The 22,087-nt window shown below is 43.4% G+C and overlaps 1 protein-coding gene across 1 annotated transcript; it reads left to right on the forward strand.

Annotated features, from left to right (window-relative positions):
• Positions 1 to 1,045: 1,045 nt before the first annotated feature.
• On the forward strand, positions 1,046 to 20,582 carry LOC110538561 (uncharacterized). Its single transcript, XM_021625573.3, has 13 exons — positions 1,046 to 1,430; positions 9,446 to 9,548; positions 9,633 to 9,769; positions 9,985 to 10,308; positions 10,405 to 10,476; positions 10,751 to 10,884; positions 11,020 to 11,073; positions 11,161 to 11,214; positions 13,491 to 13,564; positions 14,084 to 14,216; positions 14,536 to 15,030; positions 15,205 to 15,294; positions 15,683 to 20,582. The coding sequence occupies exons 1-13, from the start codon at positions 1,409 to 1,411 to the stop codon at positions 15,803 to 15,805; spliced, it is 1,815 nt and encodes a 604-aa protein (XP_021481248.1). The 5' UTR covers positions 1,046 to 1,408; the 3' UTR covers positions 15,806 to 20,582.
• The last annotated feature ends 1,505 nt before the right edge of the window (positions 20,583 to 22,087 follow it).

The raw sequence follows: 22,087 nt of genomic DNA on the forward strand, positions 1-22,087 counted from the left end.
TTGTGCAACCCAATCAGTCAGTCAAAACGGTATTGAGTGGCAACAAATATGCCCAATGAGCTGATTCGCTTTTCCATACATCCTGTTCTGTTCATCCGCACACTTCTGTTGACACGCCCACTTCCAGACACTCCATGTATGCAGTTACCCATGATTTTTTTTTAAATCAGCTATTGTTTTCTTGAAGGAGTAAAGTATGCGAACAGACTAAAAGTATACGCTACTTATCCCTTTGTCTATAAAATGTCTTGCACAACTAGCTACATTTGTTTTTAATCACTTTATACATTTATTTTGTAAACGTCGTTTGCGTGACTGACTGATCTACAAATAACATGGAGTAGTAATTTATGAATATTTATTTTTGTTGATCAGTCTGCCGGCAGTTGCCTGCAATGTCAACTGCTATGTCAATCAAGCCCTCTCATTTAATACAAGCGTGTTTTTTTTTAACACTTTCCCTCTCCTCTACTACCTTTAACGCGAGGCCAGAGAGGAAGGCTCAGAGAGGACGCAGGAGTTGAGCAAATGTAATTGAGAAAAGGAAAGGCCACTGACTCTCGGTTGTTGGATCGACAATGTCCATAATGAACGTGCTCTTGTGTTATATATATATATATATTTCATCAAGCAATTCAGTATTAAATTGCACTTTATATTAATTAATTTAACTTTAACTTGAAAACGTAAGGATAGCAAGGCAAACTTAAAACAAAAAAGTCAACCAATGTTTGACGTCATAATCAGTTCTCTGAGACTTGATTATGACGTCAGGCATTAGTCGATGTAATATGAACAGTGTCGGGACAACAACCCGAGTCAGGGATCTTCTTCACTGACTGTAGACTGAGAACATTATACAAGATTTAGGTAATCTTTTCTAAATGTGATGTCCTTGGTTTTATCATATGTGCATGTTTAGCCTATTTTCCCATACTTTTATTAATTGATTTCACCTCGCAAGATGCAAAGGAAAGTTGCCACGATTATTAATGAATCATTCAATAGAAAGGGGGGGAAGAATTGTTGCTGACCAGATATTGCCACAGGGTGACGCGTAAAAAAGACGAGAGCACCTAAAGGCAGCCTTAACTCAAAATAAGAGGGTGTTTTGTAACTGTCTGTCTGGCCCGCGGACTCCTCCTCCACCTAACTGTCAGTAGCAACGTTCTGGTTGAGTCCCGTTTGCCTTGTGCTAGCAAATACTGTAGCAGATTTTTTTGTGAAAGTGTTACGAAGAGCCAACAAAGGGGTTGGCTCTTTATACCCCGTTCTGTCTACCACTAAATTGTTGTTCGGAAATGTATAGGGCTGCTGGTTGCAATTAGCCAAGTTATCGTTCCATTTGAGAGAGGTTACATTTGACAGCTCGCCACCTGGGACAGGGAGCTTTGCCTCTGCCTTACCCATGATGGCGACCCAAGAAGCGGGTAAGTCTGGACAAAATATATCCGTTTGTTTACACCAAGTTTGTTTATGCATGTTTAATGGTACAAGCTAGTTACAGTAGCTATGTCGTGAACTCGTGACGTGCTGTAACTAACAGTTTGCAAGGCAGATTAATGACTTTTTTCTCATATGGGGATGATGCTGTTTGTGTCCGTGAGACGGCGGCTGAAGTGTCAGCATCTTGTTGATAAAACATAACGCGTACTGATGTTCACAACATGCACGAGTATCTCTTTGACACAGACTTTTGAGAAACAGTTTCCAAGCTTCTAGGGGCACAGTCAACACATTTCCTATTATTTAGATGGCAATTATGTGCTGTTTGCTTTAAAATGACTCAGCCGGGTTTTTTCTCTCTCGGTCTCTTTCTCTCTGTGTGTGTGTGTGTTGTGGTCTATTTTTCTATGTAGCCTGGCTGTGTGTATGGCAGCAGTCATGCTAGCTCTGCCAGCAATGCCTCCATGACCTGCCCCTCCCTTAACAGGAACACAGAACGTTCAAACCCTAACTCTCCTCTCTGATGTTCTAGGAGGAACATCATCCAATTTACTAATGAGGATCAGCTTCAAGCTGTTACTGAAACACACGTGTCTTTGTTTATGTGTATTTTATACGGCTGTTCTCCTGTGTGTGTCAGGTCTAATGATGCTCTTTTGTAGTGTGTGGACTGTATTTGTGTCCCCATGTAATTATAGGCTAGAAAGCTACGAAAAAATAAAATATTCAGACCCCTTTACTTTTTCCACATTTTGTTACGTTACAGCTTTATTTATTTTTTTAGAACTCAATCTACACACAATACCCCATAATGACAACGTTTTCAGACATTTTTGCAAATAAAACATAACTTTATATAAGTATTCAGACCCTTTGCTATCAGACTCGAAATAGAGCTCAGGTGCATCCTGTTTCCATTGATCATCCTTGATGTTTGATTGGAGTCCACCTGTGCTAAATTCCATTGATTGGACATGATTTTAGAAAGGCACACATCTGTCTATATAAGGTCCCACAGGTGACGGATGTCGAGGCACAGATCTGGGGGAAGGGTACAAAAAATGTCTGCAGCATTGAAGGTCCCCAAGAACACAGTGGCCTCCATCATTCTTAAATTTAAGAAGTTTGGAACCACCAAGACTCTTCCTGGAGCTGGCCACCCGACCAAACTGAGCAATCGGGGGAGAAGGGCCTTGGTCAGGGAGGTGACCAAGAACCCGATGGTCACTCTGACAGAGCTCCAGAGTTCCTCTGTAGAGATGGGAGAACCTTCCAAAAGAACAACCTCTGCAGCACTCCACCAATCAGGCCTTTATGGTAGAGTGGCAAAACATAAGCCATTCCTCAAAAGACCCATGACAGCCTGCTTGGAGTTTGCCAAAAGGCACCTAAAGGACTCAGACCATGGGAAACAAGATTCTCTCGTTTGATGAAACCAAGATTGAACTCTTTGGCTGCATGCCAAGTGTCACGTCTGGAGGAAACCTGGCATTATCCCTACGGTGGCAGCATCATGCTGTGGGGATGTTTTTCAGCGGCAGGGACTGGAGACCAGTCAGGATCGAGGGAAAGATGAACGGAGCGAAGTACAGAGATCCTTGATGAAAACCTGCTCCAGAGTGTTCAGGACCTCAGACTGGGGCAAAGGTTCACCTTCCAACAGGACAACGGCTCTAAGCACAAGGCCAAAACAACGCAGCAGGGGCTTTGGGACAAGTCTCTGATTGTCCCTGAGTGGCCCAGCCAGAGCCCGGACTTGAACCTGATCAAACATCTCTGGAGAGACCTGAAAGTAGCTGTGCAGCAACCAACCTGACAGAGCTTGAGAAGAATGGGAGAAACTCCCCAAATACAGGTGTGCCAAGCTTGCAGCGTCGTACCCAAGAAGACTCGAGGCTGTAATCACTGCCAAATGTGCTTCAACAATGTACTGAGAAAAGGGTCTGAATACTTATGTTAATAATACTTATGCAAATAATACATTTGAGAAATTCTAACTTGTTTTTGCTTCATCAATTTAATGAATTTATAGAATAAGGCTGTAATGTAACATAATGTGGTGGAAAAAGTTGTGGTCTAAATACTTTCCGAATGCACTGTAGATGAGAGGGGTTGATTAGATTGCAGGATCAGGTAAAGCAAGAGGGGAGGAGAGCTTAGTGAAGGAGGGAACTGAAGGCTATTGTAATGAGAAGAGGATTGGGAAGCGGGATAAAGCCTGAGATGGCAAGAGACGCCATTTTCAGTGGAATAGAGGATTTGAGAGAATTAGCCTATGGTACAATATGTTCAGTGATGCTAAAGCTTATTTTCACACCAGAGGAAGGTCATGTATTCCAGACTCCATTGCATAACAATGAGAATGCTATTAATGTAGGCTACTTTAACCTGGCTGGCTGGATGTTTTTACCCAATCTCATGGTGTTGGCTCAATCCCACTTGATCACTTGACCTACATCAGTGTCTTTTTGTCTGTCAGTAACCATAGAGCAGTGTCTGTCCTTTTCCATGCCCTAGCAACCTAAACTTGTTGTTAGTTGTTTACTGTAGTGTTGTCAAAGCTGCGGATAGTGTGGGCCACCTTCCTTTTTCTCAACTCTGTTGTCTGAATTTGCATATCACTCGCATGTCTGACTTCCTGTCTCACCACACACCACATCCTCTTACACCTTATGCCATGCCTTTACCCTGTATTTTGGCTTCTCTGCAGTACTCAAGCCACATGACTCACAAATTTGATAACTTGAGACTTGAGTCCCGATTCTTGAGGCTCCAAGTCAACTTTGACTTGAGACTGACTTGATTATCTTGCCAGGTTTTGTCTCTGTGGATTGCTCTCCACGCAGCCAGAGACCGTACCGCACTTGCAAAAAACAGATTTGGTAGTGAAACGCACACACTGCTCTCTGATTGGAGCAGCAAACTCAATCAAAACAGGTCTGAGCTAGTGCAGTGAGATGGTTTTGTGTGAAGCTGAATGGAGAAAATTAAATACAGTGCAAGTCAAACATTTGGACACACCTACTCATTCAACAGTTTTAATTTGATTTTGACTATTTTCTACATTGTAGAATAATAGTGAATCAAATCAAATAATCAAATCACATGCGTCGAATACAACATCTTACAGTGATGCTTACTTCCGAGCCCCTAACCAACAATGCAGTTTCCAAAAATACAGATAAGAATAAGAGGTAAAAGTAACAAGTAATTAAAGAGCAGCAGTGAAATAACAATAGCGAGACTATATACAGGGGTCACCGATACAGAGTCAAATTGCGGGGACACCGGTTATTTGAGGTAGTATGTACATGTAGGTAGAGTTATTAAAGTGACTATGCATAGATGACAACAGAGAGTAGCAATGGTGTGGGGGGGAGGGAGTAGCCATTTGACTGGGTAGCCATTTGACTAGATGTTCAGGAGTCTTATGGCTTGGGGGTAGAAGCTGTTTTAGAAGCCTCTTGGACCTAGACTTGGCGCTCCGGTACCTCTTGCCGTGCGGTAGTAGAGAGAACAGTCTATGACTAGGGTGGCTGGAGTCTTTGACAATTTTTAGGGCCTTCCTCTGACATCACCTACCGCTGTAGAACCTTTGAGGATCTGAGGACCCATGCCAAATCTTTTCAATCTACTGAGGGGGAATAGGTTTTGTTGTGCCTTCTTCACAACTATCTTGGTGTGCTTGGACCATGTTAGTTTGTTGGTGATGTGGACACCAAGGAACTTGAAGCTCTGATCCTGCTCCACTGCAGCCCCGTCGTTGAGAATGGGGCCGTGCTCGGTCCTCTTTTTCCTGTAGTCCACGACCATCTCCTTTGTCTTGATCACGTTGATGGAGATGTTGTTATCCTGGTACCACACGGCCAGGTCTCTGACCTCCCTATAGGCTGTCTCGTTGTCAGTCATCAGCAAATTTAATGATGGTGTTGGAGTCGTGCCAGGCCGTGCAGTCATGAGTGAACAGGGAGTACAGGAGGGGACTGAGCACGCACCCCTGACGGGGCCCCTGTGTTGAGGATCAGCGTGGCGCATGTGTTGTTACCTACCCTTATCACCTGGGGGCGGCCCATTAGGAAGTCCAGGATCCAGTTGCATAGGGAGGTGTTTAATCCCAGGGTCCTTAGCTTATTGATGACCTTTGAGGGCACTATGGTGTTGAACTGAGCTGTAGTCAATGAATAGCATTCTCACATAGATGTCGCTTTGGTCCAGGTGGGAAAGGGCAGTGTGGAGTGCAATGGAGATTGCATCATCTGTGGATCTGTTGGGGTGGTATGCAAATTTGAGTGGGTCTAGCGTTTCTGGGATGATGGTGTTGAGGGCCATGACCAGCCTTTCAAGGCACTTCATGGCTACAGATGTGAGTGCTACAGGTCAATAGTCGTTTAGGCAGGTTACCTTAGTGTTCTTGGGCATAGGGACTATTGTGGTCTGCTTAAAACATGTTGGTATTACAGACTCGGACAGGGAGAGGTTGAAAATGTCAGTGAAGACACTTGCCAGTTGGTCAGCGCATGCTTGGAATACAGGTCCTGGTAATCCATCGGGCCCTGTGGTCTTGTGAATGTTGACCTGTTTAAAGGTCTTACTTACGTCGGCTGCGGAGAGCTTTATCACACAGTCTTCCGTAACAGCTGGTGCTCTCATACATGTTTCAGTGTTATTCACCTCGAAGCTAGCATAGAAGTAGTTTAGCTCGTCTGGTAAGCTCGTGTCGCTGGGCAGCTCTCGGCTGTGCTTCCCTTTGTAGTCTGTAATGGTTTGCAAGCCCTGCCACATCTGACGAGCGTCAGAGCCGGTGTTCGACTCGATGTTAGTCCTGTATTGACGCTTTGCCTGTTTGATGGTTCGTCGGCAAGCATAGCAGGATTTCTTATAAGCTTCCGGGTTAGAGTCCCGCTCCTTGAATGCGGCAGCTCTGGCCTTTAGCTCAGTGTGGATGCTGCCTGTAAACATTGGCTTCTGTTTGGGGTATGTACTGTGGGGACGATGTCATCGATGCACTTATTGATGAAGCCAATGACTGATGTGGTGTACTCCTCAATGCCATCGGAGGTATTCCAGAAAATATTCCAGTCTGGGCCAGCAAAACAGTCCTGTAGCATAGCATCTGCTTCATCTGACCACTTTTTTTTATTGATCTAGTCACGGGTGCTTCCTGCTTTTTTTGCTTGTAAGCAGGAATCGGGTGGATAGAATTTATGGCCAGATTTGCCAAATGAAGGCTTTGTATGCATCTGTGTGTGGAGTATAGGTGGTCCAGAGTTCTTTTTCCTCTGATTGCACATTTAACGTGCTGATAGAAATTTGGTAAAACAGATTTAACTTTCTCTGCATTAAACTCCCTGGCTACTAGGAGCGTCGCTTCTCGGTGAGCGTTTTCTTGTTTGCTTATGACTGAATACAGCTCATTAATGTGGTCTTAGTGCCAGCCTCTGACTATGGTGGTATGTAAACAGCTACGAAAAATACAGATGGAGGTAGGTAGTGTGGTCTACAGTTTATCATGAGATAAACGTCAGGCGAGCAATAGACTTCCTTAGATATCGTGCACCAGCTGTTTTTTTTTTTTTACAAAAATACATAGTCCGCCGCCCCTTGTCTTACCAGACGCGGCTGTTCTATCCTGCCAGTACAACGCATAACCAGCCAGCTGTATGTCGTTCAGCCACGACTCTGAAGCATAAGATGTTACAGTTTTTAATGTCCCGTTGGTAGTTTAATCTTCCGCGTAACTTGTCGATTGCACATTTGCAAGCAGAGTGGAGGAAGTGGAGGTTTATTGGATCGCCTGCGAATTCTCAGAAGGCAGCTGGACCTTCGGCCCCTCTTTTTCCGCCTCCTCTTCACACAGATCATGGGTATCGGGGCCTGTTCCTGAGGAAGCAGTGTGTCCTTTGCGTCGGGCTCGTTAGTGGTGAAAGGAAAAAGAGGATTCTGCTAGTCCGTGGTGAGTAATCGCAGTCCTGATGTCCAGAAGTTTTTTCGGTCATAAGAGCGGCAACATTATGTACAAGATAAGTGACAACGCAAATAAGAAAAAACAAAAAAACACAATTGGCTGGGGGCACGTAAACGTCTGCCATCTTCTCCAGCGCCATTTTAACCTGAAGACATCAAAACTATGAAATAACACATGGAATCATGTAGTAGCCAAACAATTGTTAAACAAATCTAAATATATTTGAGATTCTTCAAAGTAGCCACCCTTTGCCTTGATGACAGTTTTGCACACTCTTGGCATTCTCTCAACCAGCTTCACCTGGAAGGCTTTTCCAACAGTCTTGAAGGAGTTCCCATTACTGACACAGCAAAGCACCCCCACTCCATTACACCTCCTCCATGCTTCACGGTGGGAACCACACATGCTGAGATCATCCGTTCACCTACTGTGCGTCTCACAAAGACATGGCGGTTTGAATCAAAAATCTCAAATTGGGACTCAGCAGAACAAAGGACAGATTTCCTCTGGTTTAATGTCCATTGCTCGTGTTTCTTGGCCCAAGCAAGTATCTTCTTATCGTTGTCCTTTAGGAGTGGTTTCTTTGCAGCAATTTGACCATGAAGGAATGATTCATGCAATCTCCTCTGAACAGCTGATGTTGAGATGTCTGTTACTTGAACTCTGAAGCATGTATTTGGGCTGCAATCTGAAGTGTAGTGAACTCTAATGAACTTATCCTCTGCAGCAGATCAGAGATCTGTACAGATACAGATCTTCTGTATACCATACCTACCATGTCACAACACAACTGATTGGCTCAAACGCATTAAGAAGGAAAAAAATTCCACAAATTCACTTTTAACAAGGCACACCTGTTAATTGAAATGTTTGGGCACATTGTAGAATAATAGTGAAGACATCAACTGTGAAATAACACATATGGAATAGTAACCAAAAAAGTGTTATAAAATCTAAATATATTTTATTTGGATTCTTCAAAGTAGCCACCATTTGCCTGGACAGCTTTGCACATTCGTGGCATTCTCTCAACCAGCTTCATGAGGTGTAATGCATTTCAATGAACAGGTGTGCCTTGTTAAAATTACATCTGTGGAACTTCTTTCCTTCTTAATGCATTTGATCCAATCAGTTGTGTTGTGACAAGGTATCGGTGGTATACAGAAGGTGACTCCAAACTTTTGACTGGTACTGTACATATGAGATGAGTAAAGCAGTATGTAAACATTTATTAAAGTAACTTGTGTTCTGTTAGTGATCAGTGATTCCATGTCTATGCATATATGGCAGCAGCCTCTAAGGTGCAGGGTTGAGTAACCGGGTGGTAGTCGGCTAGTGATGGATATTTTACAGTCTGATGGCCTTGAGATAGAAGCTGTTTTTCAGTCCTAGCTTTGATGCACCTGTACTGACCTCTCCTTCTGCCAGTTAGCTAATGCTAATCCGTGCTAGCTCTGTTTGAAAGTTGAAGTTCATTCCTTCACAGCCACAGTTAGCATTGCACTGAGTAATATGTAAATTACAAAGTACGCACCAAAAAAATTCTAAGGTTAGTTTTATCCCTAACCAGATCTGGCTTTGTCAGGCTTTACCCAAATCACCTTGCATATCTGGGTTTGATAGCTCTAGCCTTTTCATATGACTGGGGGTGCATGAGAGAGCAGTGTGAGGTGCTGTAGATTAACTGGATTAGAGATTATACAGGAGAGCATCTGTCAGAGAGCCTCTCTCCTACCACCAGCTCTGGGCTACTGCTACCACCAGCTCTGGGCTACTGCTACCACCAGCTCTGGGCTACTGCTACCACCAGCTCTGGGCTAGCGCTATGCTACCTAGGCTACCTCTTGGGAACCTCAATTCCCTTTTTACTGTAACTGTACATCTCATCTATTTTTAACAACATATAAAAGCCTAATGACTGTTACAAAGTGTTATTATTGATTTGCTGTGTGTGTGGGATTCCTCCGGTTAAAGCAGTTCGTATACCACAGTATCCTGTATGAAGTATTGTCTCTGTCTCTCTCTCTCTGTCAGACATGTCGCGGCGCAGTATGAGGCTGGTTTTAGGGGGATACTACCACCAGTCATCAGACGATGATGAGTCCTCCTCAGTTTCCTACAGGGAGAGCCCCGTGAGGTGTGTTTGTGTTTCATGTTGTACCGTATAGCCTAATACTGTAGGCCTGACAGTTGCTTGAACAAAGCCCTTTCTCTCTCTCAGGGTTTTTACTAAGAGGAAGACAGGTGGTCGTAAAGTGGCGGCCTCTCGTACCTCCAGCCGGGCCAACAGCGTGGCTAGCACCGCTAGCAGCAAGGGTAGTACAGTGGAGCCACCCATCAATGCTGAGGACTACATTGGTACGGTTCACACCACTTCCTGCATCCACAGTCCTATTGACACTCAGTCCTACTCACTCAGTTACTTTCATTGTCTAGGCCTATACTGTATACACTGTACAGTATAGCTTTGTATTGCAGCTGCCTCTTTGTCTATGGTTATAGTTAGCTATTATGGCTATTCAAAACGAACCATCTGACTCTCTCTCTTTGTCCCCACACCCCCTGCCCTTCAGGGGTCTCAAGCTTGGTTCAGAGAAGGAAGACCTTCCAGGAACCTCTTGCCCCAGCCCCCAGCCTGAACCTGGCTCCCAGCCCCATGGGCTTCTCGTCCTGCCAGACCGGCCTGAACCAGGCTCCCAGCCCCAGGGGCTTCTCGTCCTGCCAGACCGGCCTGAACCAGGCCCAGAGCCAGACCAGCGCCATGGACAGCTCTGGTTACTCCTCTTCAGAGGCAAGACGTTACAGAGGATACTCTGGAGACTCTTCCTTAGGCGAACAAAGGGCTAGCGCCAGCCAGAGATCTGGCACTAACAGGACAAGTGCTAGAGCCAATTGGAGTGAGTACTGTGTGTGTGTGCTAGCGTAGCATTAGCTGGTCTCTATGATTGTAGCTTGTTTGTTAGCATTAGCTTTATCTCTCTCTCCTCCTGTAGCCCCTCCGTTTATCCCGGCCGATGTGGGGAAGGCCATTCTAATTGCCATCCTCCTCATCCTATTGACCTTCGGTGAGTGACCTCACACTACAGAATCAGACAGTCTATAGTTCTATAGAACTTCCATGAAAAGAACCAACATCACTGTTACTTTATTGGTGCCAGCAGTACATTGTCCACAGATGACATGCCTAACCATAGTACTTACTGACAATTTAAATAGCAGAAGTACAACACACACCCATTGTTGACGAGCAAAAATGTTCAAAATGTTGTCTGTGTAGCCTGTCCTGTATGATAATGTGCTCCTTAGTGTATTCAAGTCTATTCTACCCCTTTCTACTAGGCTGCTGGCTCCTTGCCCCCTTGGTATGGGCCACCCTGACTTCAGCCCTGAATGCTATCACTATGACCCTGAACCGACCTGTCATCACCCCAACTCCGCCACCTGTCTTCACTACGCCACCTGTCAAGGCTATGGTAGGATCTGATGGGACCACATACCCGGCAATAATCTCTCTTTCTCTTGATTTGGTAGGATGCTACATTGACGCTCTGCATGTGTACTCCTGGATTGTACAGTTAAAAGCTTGTTTGTTGAAACTCTTTCTGCAGGATGGAGCTTCGGTATTGCATTCTGCTCTGGAAGCCAAGATGAACACCATCCTAGTAAGAGAGACAGAGAGAATGCACAAACTATACTGCATTTGGGTGTGTTCATTTGGTTAACTCACTTGTGTCCGTGTTCTCCCGCAGAGAGAAATTGAAATTCTTAAGAAGAAGGAACACCAGCAGAAATTTGTAACCGAGGTGAGTGCTCTATAGTGCAGTATTATGTGGAATGGGGTGTCATAAGGTCAGTCTAGTATGGAGAACAGGGTTTCAGTTATAGATGTCTGTAGTAGTGTGATAGGGAGTCCTCTTATAGGGCTCTATAATAGTGCAGTATTTGGGAAATAGTGTTTTCTTTTTTATGTAATATATACACACACACACACACACACACACACACACACAACTGTTGAAAAGTTTGGGGTCACTTAGAAATGTCCTTGTTTTTGAAAGAAAAGCAAAAAAAATAGTCCATTAAAATAACATCAAATTGAACAGAAATATAGTGTAGACATTTTTAATGTTGTAAATGACTATTGTAGCTGGAAACGGCTGATTTTTAATGGAATATCTACATAGGCCCATTATCGGCAACCATCACTTCTGTGTTCCAATGGCACGATGTGTTAGCTGTTAGCAGTTGTTATTCTTCAATAACACAAACCCCAAAGCAAAATGTATTTATTTGAAAAGGACAAATCATAGATGCTATGCTGGGAGGTAGATGTTCATTCCCCCTGTTGTCCTCAACTTTTCTCCACAGAACAAATAACAGGATGTCATTTATAACCCCCCAACCTAGCTTGGGGTTAACCAATCAGAAGTCCTTGCAGTACAACTGGGCCAATGGCCATATAACAAGTATCCTGCTCCAGACTCAATGTACAGAACGTAGCTCTGATTTCAGGACTGACATTCCACAGATTCTAAACAGCTGTTGAACTGAAAACCAACTCCTATTTACATTGACACATCCCTATTGACCATAGTACTCCATTTAGTTTAGGACGCTCGTCCTCATCCTCTGCGTTGTGTGTTTATCTTCAAAATATTATTGTATAGCTAATCTAAGTTTAGCATTTTAAAATGCTAATTGATCATTAGATAATTTTGCAATTATGTTAGCACAGTTGAAAACTGTAGTACTGATTTAAAGAATCAATAAAACTGGCCTTCTGTAGACTAGTTGGGTATCTGGAGCATCAGCATTTGTGGGTTCGATTACAGGCTCAAAATGGCCAGAAACAAAGAACTAACTTCTGAAATTCGTCAGTCTATTCTTGTTCTGAGAAATTAAGGCTATTCCATTTGTGAAATTGCCAAGAACCTGAAGATCTCGCACAACGCCTGTGTACTACTCCCTTCACAGAACGGTGCAAACTAGCTCTAACCAGAATAGAAAGGGGAGTGGGAGGCCCCGATGCACAACTGAGCAAGAAGACGAGTACATTAGTGTCTAGTTTGAGAAGCAGATGCCTCACAAGTCCTCAACTGGCAGCTTCATTAAATAGTACCCGCATAACACCCGTCTCAACATCAACAGTGAAGCAGCTACCCCAGGATGCTGGCCTTCTAGGAGGAGGTGTGATGGTGTGGGGGTGATTTGCTGGTGACACTGTCTGTGATTTATTTAGAATTCAAAGCACACATAACCAGCATGGCTACCACAGCATTCTGCAGCGATACGCCATCCCATCTGGTTTGCGCTTAGTGGGACTATCATTTATTTTTCAACAGGACAATGACCCAACACACATCCAGGCTGTGTAAGGGCTATTTGACCAAGAAGGAGAGTGATGGAGTGCTGCATCAGATGACTTGGCCTCCACAATCACCCGCCCTCAACCCAATTGAGATTGTTTGGGATGAGTTGGACCGCAGAGTGAAGGAAAAGCAGCCAATTATTCTTTTTTTTTTAACCTTTATTTAACTAGGCTAGTCAGTTAAGAGCAAATTCTTATTTACAATGACAGCCAAACCCGGACGACACTGAGTTAATTGTGCGCCGCCCTAATAGGACTCCCAATCACGTCTGGATGTGATTCAGCCTGGATTCAAACCAGGGACTATAGTGACGCCTCTTGCACTGAGATGCAGTGCCTTAGATCGCTGCGCCACTCGGGAGCGCAGAAGATGTGGCAACTCCTTCAAAACTGTTGGAAAAGTATTCCAGGGGAAGCTGGTTGAGAGAATGCCAAGAGTCCAGGCAAAGGGTGTCTACTTTGAAGAATCTAAATGTAAAATATATTTTGGTTTCTTTAACTTTTTTTTTAGTTTCTATATGATTCCATATGTTAATTCATAGTTTTGATGTCTTCACTATTATTCTACAATGTAGAAAATAGTAAAAATAAAGAAAAACCCTGGACTGAGTAGGCGTGCCCAAATTATTGACTGGTACTGTATATATGTTTTATAGAATTGTTGTATATTTACGTATATGGTTGAGATGTAGTGCTCGTCTATCCCAACAGATGGTAGAGAGACTGCAGACAGACTTGGCAGACGTCAGAACAGACATGAGGGACGTGAGAGTGAGAGTGGACAGGTGAGTGTGTGTCCAGCCCAATCTAGAACCTGCCCCCTAGCTTCTGCCCCTAGCCCCTACCTCCTAGCATCTACCTCCTGCCCTTATCCCTAGCTCCTGTCCCATGCTCCCTAGGCACTTGGGAAGAATTGAAAGGAGTGAAAACATACTCCCATACTTTTTCTGTTAACCAATCTAATGTCCAAACCTTGTTTGCAAAAAAAACCTTGGTTTTAAGATTTCCTCTCTAGGTTTCTTCCTAGGTTTTGGCCTTTCAAGGGAGTTTTTCCTAGCCAACGTGCTTCAACACCTGCATTGCTTGCTGTTTGGGGTTTTAGGCTGGGTTTCTGTATAGCACTTTGAGATATCAGCTGATGTACGAAGGGCTATATAAATACATTTGAAATTTGGTTTGATTTGAAGACAATCTTGACTTAGCCTTTAAAAATGTTTTGTGAGTTTGCTGTCTCAGGGGGTTGAAGATAAATAAATATCTCTGTTTCTCACTGGACAATTAAGTTATATATTTTTCTATTGTAGTGTGAATCCACTGGATTGGCAGCATCGTTTGAGCGAGCAGACAGCCGGCTTCATCAGTCAGGTGGGCGAGCTGAAGGACCAACACACACACGTCAAGCAGCGAGTCGCTGCCCTGGAGGACCAGAGTGCCACGGTAATGTACACAAAACACGCAAACTCAAGTCAAATTTGTAGCACTGAACTTTTGCACTTTCTTAAGTGGTTCTGCATAAGAGATGGTGCTAAATAACTCAAATGTGAATGGTAGAGTCCAAAATGGCACCCAATTCCCTACATAGTGCACTACATTTCCCATTTTAGTCATTTAGCAGACACTCTCCTCCAGAGCGACTTACAATTACTTTTGACCAGAGCCCTATGGTAGTGCACTATATAGGGAATGGGGTGCTGTTTGGGACACAATAATTGATGAGCCTTCCTAACTTAATGGATGTGGTCTCTCTGTTGTGTAGCTGGGGAAGCAGGTTTACTCTGTTCAGAACCAGCCTCCTCCAGCTCCCACAGCCAACACACACCTGACCCCTGAGCTCGAAGAGGCCATGGCCAAATGGCTGCATGAAAATGTGCCCCAGAATGAGCCACGGATGGTGAAAGAGGTTGTGAAGAACTGCAGTCCCCTATTGGCTGACAGGATGCCAGACTTTGCCTTGGAGTCCCAAGGTGCCAGTGTTGTGAGCACACGGTGTTCCGAGACGTACCGTACCCGCTCGGCATGCGTGTCCTTCCTGGGTGTACCCCTCTGGTACCCCTCTGAGAACCCCCGCACTGTTATCCAGGGTCAGGCGGTGCAAGCTGGGAAGTGCTGGGCGTTCTACGGAGCGCAGGGCACCCTGGTCATCGCCCTATCTCATCCTGCCCACATCACCCACGTCACACTGGAGCACCTGCCGGTCTCCAACGCGCCCACCGGGCGCATCGACAGCGCGCCCAAGGCCTTCTCTGTCTACGTGAGTCATCTGTGACCTCTAGCCCTTCCCTGACACTCTATTCAGTGCACAACTTTTTCCCAGAGCCACATCTACATAATCTACTGTTGAAGATTTCCTACAGAGATGTTTAGAGCAGTATGGTGAATATCTTTAACGCTGATGACTCATTTCTGTCTTTAAAAATCGGTGCAGGGTATGTCCACTGAGACAGAAGACGGCACCTGGCTGGGAACCTTCACTTATGACCAGCACGGAGGGGCAATCCAGACCTTCCAACTGCCTGTGAGTCCCATCATTTAAACTTTGCCTCGGTTGTATTCATTAGTACACACCGTTTCAAAAATGAAGCAAAACATTTTGCTACAGAAAATGTGTGTTTCTTATTGGACAAGTTCAGGTAGTCCCTCTTTCAGTTTTTCTTCCATTTGGTGCCTAGTGAACACGACCTCCAGTTAGGATTACTAGGTTATTTTTGGGGGGCGTGAGACATTAGTCGGGCTCGATGTTTATGCAACAGACTATAGCTGAAATAAGCCTGGAATAGAACTGGACCAGGACCATAGAACTTCGTTCTAAATACCTAGCTAGTAGCTACTGTTGACCCTAATGCAGTATCCATACAGTCATCAGTTGTGTTGCTTGTTATAACCCTTCCTGTTCTCTATGTCAGAATCCTACCAGGGCCATCTATTATTTTGTGGAGCTGCGCGTTCTGAGTAACTGGGGTCACCTGGAGTACACATGCGTGTACCGCTTCCGTGTGCACGGACACATGGCCTCCTCCTCCAAGTGAGAGACGTTCATCGTCCACCTCAACCGCAGACCTCCGAGGCTTCGTTTTCATATCAGAGCAACGTTCTTTTTGAATCTCGACATTATGACGGACCATTCTAAATAAATGTCTTTATTTGGCGTAATCAGGATGGCTTCCTAAACTGGCTTCTGCCGGGTGTGAGGTCAGAGGTCAGCAAGGTTTTGTTACAATTTGCAGTTTCATTTCTGGCAGAGGTATTGACCTGGCTAATAGGAGTGTGGGGATGGGTTTTTGAGAGTTTCAAATTGAAGTGTGTGTGTGTGTGTGTGTGTGTGTGCTTTTGAGCATTGATTATTTGTTTGCATTTTATTAACGTCCGGCCACAGCGGACAAAGGTTTCAAATTGTACTTTGAATGTGTGTTTATGACAATCCCTCCTGTGTTACTGGGCTCTTATTTTGTTTAATTTCATCTGTCTTAAAATTATATACAAAGGTTTAATTATGGTTAAAAAGAGCGTTGTTGGATGTATATATTGCAAGAATCAAGATGTATTGTTCATTATTTTATTAGTCCGATAAGAATAGGATGTAATATGTTTGTAAATGATTTTTCTGTTGGCCTGAATGGTTGTCTCGACCCACCTTGCCAATAGGCTTCCTATTACAGGATGAACTATATGATTGTAGATGATTTCTACTTTGCATTTGGTAATGCACTGGTGTTTCAATGTCCTTTATAATAATAGAGACTAGAGAGAAATAGACAGGAGCACACTGAGGTTGCAACGTATTATCTTTCACATTTAAAAAAAACCCTTTTCCCCAATTTCATGGTATCTAATTGGTAGTTACCGTCTTGTCTCATCGCTGCAACTCCCGTATGGGCGAGGGTCGAGAGCCGCGCATCTTCCGAAACACAACCCAACCAAGCCTTACTGCTTCTTGACACAATGCCCACTAAACCCGGAAGCCAGCCGCACCAATGTGTCGGAGGAAACGCCATACACCTGGCGACCGGGTCAGCGTTGCACTGCGCCTGGCCCGCCACAGGAGTCGCTTGGGCGCGATGGGACAAGGCCATCCCTGCCGGCCAAACCCTTCCCTAATCCGGATGACGCTGGGCCAATTGTGCGCAGCTCCATGGGTCTTCCAGTCGGGCTGGCTGCGACAGAGCCTGGACTCTAATCTAGAATCTCTAGTGGCACAGCTAGCACTGTGATGCAGTGCCTTAGCCCACTGCCACTCGGGAGGCCTGGAACGTATTGTCTGAATTCAAAAATACAGCTTAGTATACATGACTTGCAGCATTTATTTTGTCTTAATTTGTCTTTTTACCAATTTTGTTCAGTTTAATAGTAAATACATAATTGCTCTTACCAATTTTACTGCAATACTTGAATAACTTTCACCTCAAAGCAATGAGTCCATTGCAATGATGTCTAAATGTCAGGCTTTTCTACTTCTAAACATTTGTAAATAGCAAAAAAGTAACCTTGTACTTTTTGCTAGTGTTTGATGAAAATAATCAGGAACTTTTTTTATTTCATGTTTTAAATCATTATGTTTACAATTACAGTATTATGTGCAGCAGTGGTAGCTATAGACTAACAAAAGACTGATCACAAAAAGAACCTATACAGTATGATTAGCTCTCAATAACATTTTATTTCGGTATTGTGTTTTTCTGATGTTACGGCAGTGAAACATCATACTTAACGCTGGGTCAATTTGAAGTTTGTCCAAATAAAACAGAATATAAGTAAATCATTTCCCCATAGGAATGTAGTTCAATACCTGAAATGACTGGCTATGTATCCACCTCATTTTCAAATGCTTTTAAAACACGGAAGCCATGGTTACAACTTCCTCCTAATCATAATTTCATATATACAGTACCAGTCAAAAGTTTGGAGACACCTACTCATTAAAGGCTTTTTATTTGTACTATTTTCTACGTTGTGGAATAATAGTGAAGACATCAAAACTGAAATAACACATGGAATCATGCAGTAACCAGAAAAGTAATAAACATATCAAAATATATTTGAGATTCTTCAAAGTAGCCACTCTTTGCCTTGATGACAGCTTTGCACACTCTTGGCATTCTCTCAACCAGCTTCACCTGGAATGCTTTTCCAACAGTCTTTTATAGGATTTCCCACATATGGTGAGCACTTGTTGGCTGCTTTTCCTTCACTCGGGGCGGCAGGTATTAATAGTATTTCATCTCTCCTCAGACTAATATTATTCTGTTGGTCCTGTGGGTACCTTTGCCACTGTTCCACCCCTTGTGTGTTGCGCTGTCATGGTGTATTTGTATTTAGTGGTTGGAGCATTGGGCTAGTAATCGAAAGTTGCACAATCGAATCCCCGAGCTGACAAGGTAAAACTAAGTCATTCTGCCTACTGTTCCTAGGCCGTCATTGTAAATAAGAATGTGTTCTTAACTAACTTACCTAGTTAAATAAATGTTTTTTAAAAAACAAGAAAAACATCCCAAACCATCTCAATTGGGTTGAGGTCGGGTGATTGTGGAGGCCAGGTCCTCTGATGCAACACTCCATCACTCTCCTTCTTGGTCAAATAGCCCTTACACAGCCTGAAGGTGTGTTGGGTCATTGTTCTGTTAAAAAACAAATGATCGTCCCACTATGCGCAAACCAGATGGGATGGCGTATCACTGCAGAATGCTGTGGTAGCCATGCTGGTTAAGTGTGCCTTGAATTCTAAATAAATCACAGATCGTGTCACCAGTAAAGCACCCCCACACCATCACACCTCCTCCTCCATACATATCATACGTTCACCTACTCTGCCTCTCACAAACACACGGCGGTTGGAACCAAAAATCACAAATTTGGACTCATCAGACCAAAGGAACAGATTTACACCGGTCTAATGTCAATTGCTTGTGTTTCTTGGCCCAAACAAGTCTCTTCTTCTTATTGGTGTCCTTTTACTAGTTGTTTCTTTGCAGCAATTCGACCATGAAGGCCTGATTCACGCAGTCTGCTCTGAACAGTTGATGTTGAGATTTGTCTGTTACTTGAACTCTGTGAAGCATTTATTTGGGCAAAAATTTCTGAGGCTGGTAACTCTAATGAACTTATCCTAAGCAGCAGGTAACTCTGGGTCTTTCCTGGTGCGGTCCTCATGAGAGCCAGTTTCATCATAGCGTTTGATGGTTTTTGCGACTGCACTGGAAGAAACTTTCAGAGTTCTTAATGTTCCATATTGACTAACCTTCATGTCTTTAAAGTAATGATGGACTGTCATTTCTCTTTGCTTATTTTATCTCTTCTTGCCATAATATGGACTTGGTATTTTGGCAAATAGGGCTATGTTCTGTATACCATCCCTACCTGGTCACAACACAACCGATTGGCTCAAACACATTAAGAAGGAAAGAAATTCCACAAATTAACTTTTAATGCACACCTGTTAATTGAAATGCATTCCAGGTGACTACCTCATGAAGCTGGTTGAGGGAATTCCAAGAGTGTGCAAAGCTGTCATCAAGGCAAAGGGTGGTTACTTTGAAGAATCTCAAATATATTTCGATTTGTTTGAACACTGTTTTGGTTACTACATGATTCCATATGTGTTATTTCATAGTTGTGATGTCTTCACTATTATTCTACAGTGTAGAAAATAGTAACAATGAAGAAACCCTGGAATGAGTAGGTGTTTCCAAACTTTTTCCTGGGACATATACATTTATATACTGACTGTATGACATATACTCTGAAATTGAACGTACACATCTTTTGGGGTTACTTTTCTGCAATAGTGCTCTTTGACAGAGTGGCATTTTGACAGGTACATGATCAGATGTTTAGAATTGGGACATACTGTACTTAACCAAGTGTGTGTGTGTTATATTGGCACGAAATGGGATAAAACATTTTGAAACAGGAAGGTAGTACCTGAAGTTGTTTAACAATTCAGAATTGTTTTGTGTTGCAAAATTGTTGCTACATTGTACCCAACTGAATACGGCACAGGTGAACATAATGCTCATGATATTGGTTTGTATTTATTTAACCATGTGCATATCAAACATAATTGAATGAAGGACATTGTGTTATTTATGAGTTTTTCAAATTCTCAGTGGTATATGATATTTATTTGCTATGGATCAGGTCATTGATAATGCATCAATATTGTACCATGTAATTAATGTAGGGTAATGTAAAATGACTGCAGAAGTCTTCCCTTGGACTGTTAAATCCAAGTCCAGTCACTCGTGTGGTTTGAAAGTTAAAAAATACTTTAATTAATGGGCTACACCATTATTAAAATTGTATCGGCTTACTGTGTCTGATACAAAATGGAGGAGATGCAGTTGTATAGCCTTGACTCACTTTGTATCAGACACCCTGATGAAGGCCTAAGCCGATGCGCATTAGTGTATTTTAATGTTGTATTCCATTAATGAAAGGCTTCCTAAAGTTCATACCCACCAGGTTCCTTGACTTTGATTGTTTATGCCACTTATCACTTATTTGATATTGTAATTTTCCCATACATTTTTCAATTCCTATTCCCCTCAAAAAGCACCTGTGGTTGTTTTGTAATACCTGAAGCGCTTCTGCTCTGTTTGTTTTTTAAGATGTTATAGACATTAGAGTGACAAATAAAACTTCTCAACCCTGTTGCTTTTATCAACTGATTATTTTAACTCAAATTGCTCAGCAATGCTTTAAAGTAAAGCTACAGTGGCTTCAGAAAGTAGTCATACCTCTTGCCTTATTCAACATTTTGTTGTGTTCCAGCCTGAATTCAAAATGGATTAAAGTGAGTTTCACCCACAAGTGAACTTGTTTTTATGACTTTTTGCACGTCTCATTTACAGAAGTATAAGAATATTTTGAAGATAAATACACAACGCAGAGACAGAGAACGAGAGATCTAGAGACAGAGAACGAGAGATCAAGAGTACTAACAGTCAATAGAGTAGTAACGTTCAATAGGGAATTATCAATGGAAATAGTTGGTTTTCAGTTCAACATTTGTTAGGAACGTCAGTCCTGAACTCATAGCTACATGTGGCAAGCTCTCATTGGTACAACCTGAAGTAGGATACTTGTTATTTGGTCATTGGCACAGTTTTATTGCAAGGAATTCTAATTGTCAACCACAGGCTAGGGATTGGTTATAAAGTACATCCTGTCCCTTTGTTCTGTGGAGAGAATCACAGGGGACGGGCGCATGAACAGCAACCATCAATCGCCCTGCATGATTTGTTCTCTCTGAATAAACCTATTATATGTGAGCTTTTCTGACAGCTGGTGCTTAAAGCTAGTGAGGGAGATAAGCATTTCCAGTTTCAGAGATTTTTGTAGTTCGTTCCAGTCATTGGCAGCAGAGAACTGGAAGGAAAGGCGGCCGATGGAGGAATTGGCTTTGGGGGTGACTAGAGAGATATACCTGCTGGAGCGCATGCTGCAGGTGGGTGCTGCTATGGTGACCAGTGAGTTGAGATAAGGCGGGGCTTTACCTAGCAACGACTTATAGATGACCAAGAGCCAGTGGATTTGGCGACGGATGTGAAGCGAGGGCCAGCCAACGAGAGCATACAGGTCGCAGTGGTGGGTAGTATATGGGGCTTTGGTGACAGAATGGATGGCACTGTGATAGACTGCATGCAATCTGCTGAGTAGAGTGTTGGAGGTTATTTTGTAAATGACATCGCTGAAGTCGAGGATCGGTAGCAGAGTCAGTTTTACTAGGGCAAGTTTGGCGGCGTGAGTGAAGGAGGCTTTGTTGCGAAATAGAAAGCCGACTCTAGATTTGATTTTAGATTGAAGATGTTTGATATGATTCTGGAAGGAGAGTTTACAGTCTAGCCAGACTCCTAAGTACTTATAGATGTCCATATATTCTAGGTCGGAACCATCCAGGGTGGTGATGCTAGTCGGGCATGCGTGTGCAGGCAGCGAACGGTTGAAAAGCATGCATTTTGTTTTACTAGCGTTTAAGAGCAGTTGGAGGCCACGGAAGGAGTGTTGTACGGCATTGAAGCTCATTTGGAGGTTAGATAGCACAGTGTCCAAGGAAGGGCCAGAAGTTTACAGAATGGAGTCGTCTGCGTAGAGGTGGATCAGGGAATCGCCCGCAGCAAGAGCAACATCATTGATATATACAGAGAAAAGAGTCGGCCCGAGAATTGAACCCTGTGGCACCCCCATAGAGACTGCCAGAGGAAAAGGACAACATGCCCTCCGATTTGACACACTGAACTCTGTCTGCAAAATAATTGGTGAACCAGGCAAGGCAGTCATCCGAAAAACCGAGGCTACTGAGTCTGCCGATAAGA

The sequence above is a fragment of the Oncorhynchus mykiss genome, chromosome 1, assembly GCF_057628025.1.
Source record: "Oncorhynchus mykiss isolate SJ-2025 chromosome 1, ASM5762802v1, whole genome shotgun sequence".
Classification (NCBI taxonomy): domain Eukaryota; kingdom Metazoa; phylum Chordata; class Actinopteri; order Salmoniformes; family Salmonidae; genus Oncorhynchus; species Oncorhynchus mykiss.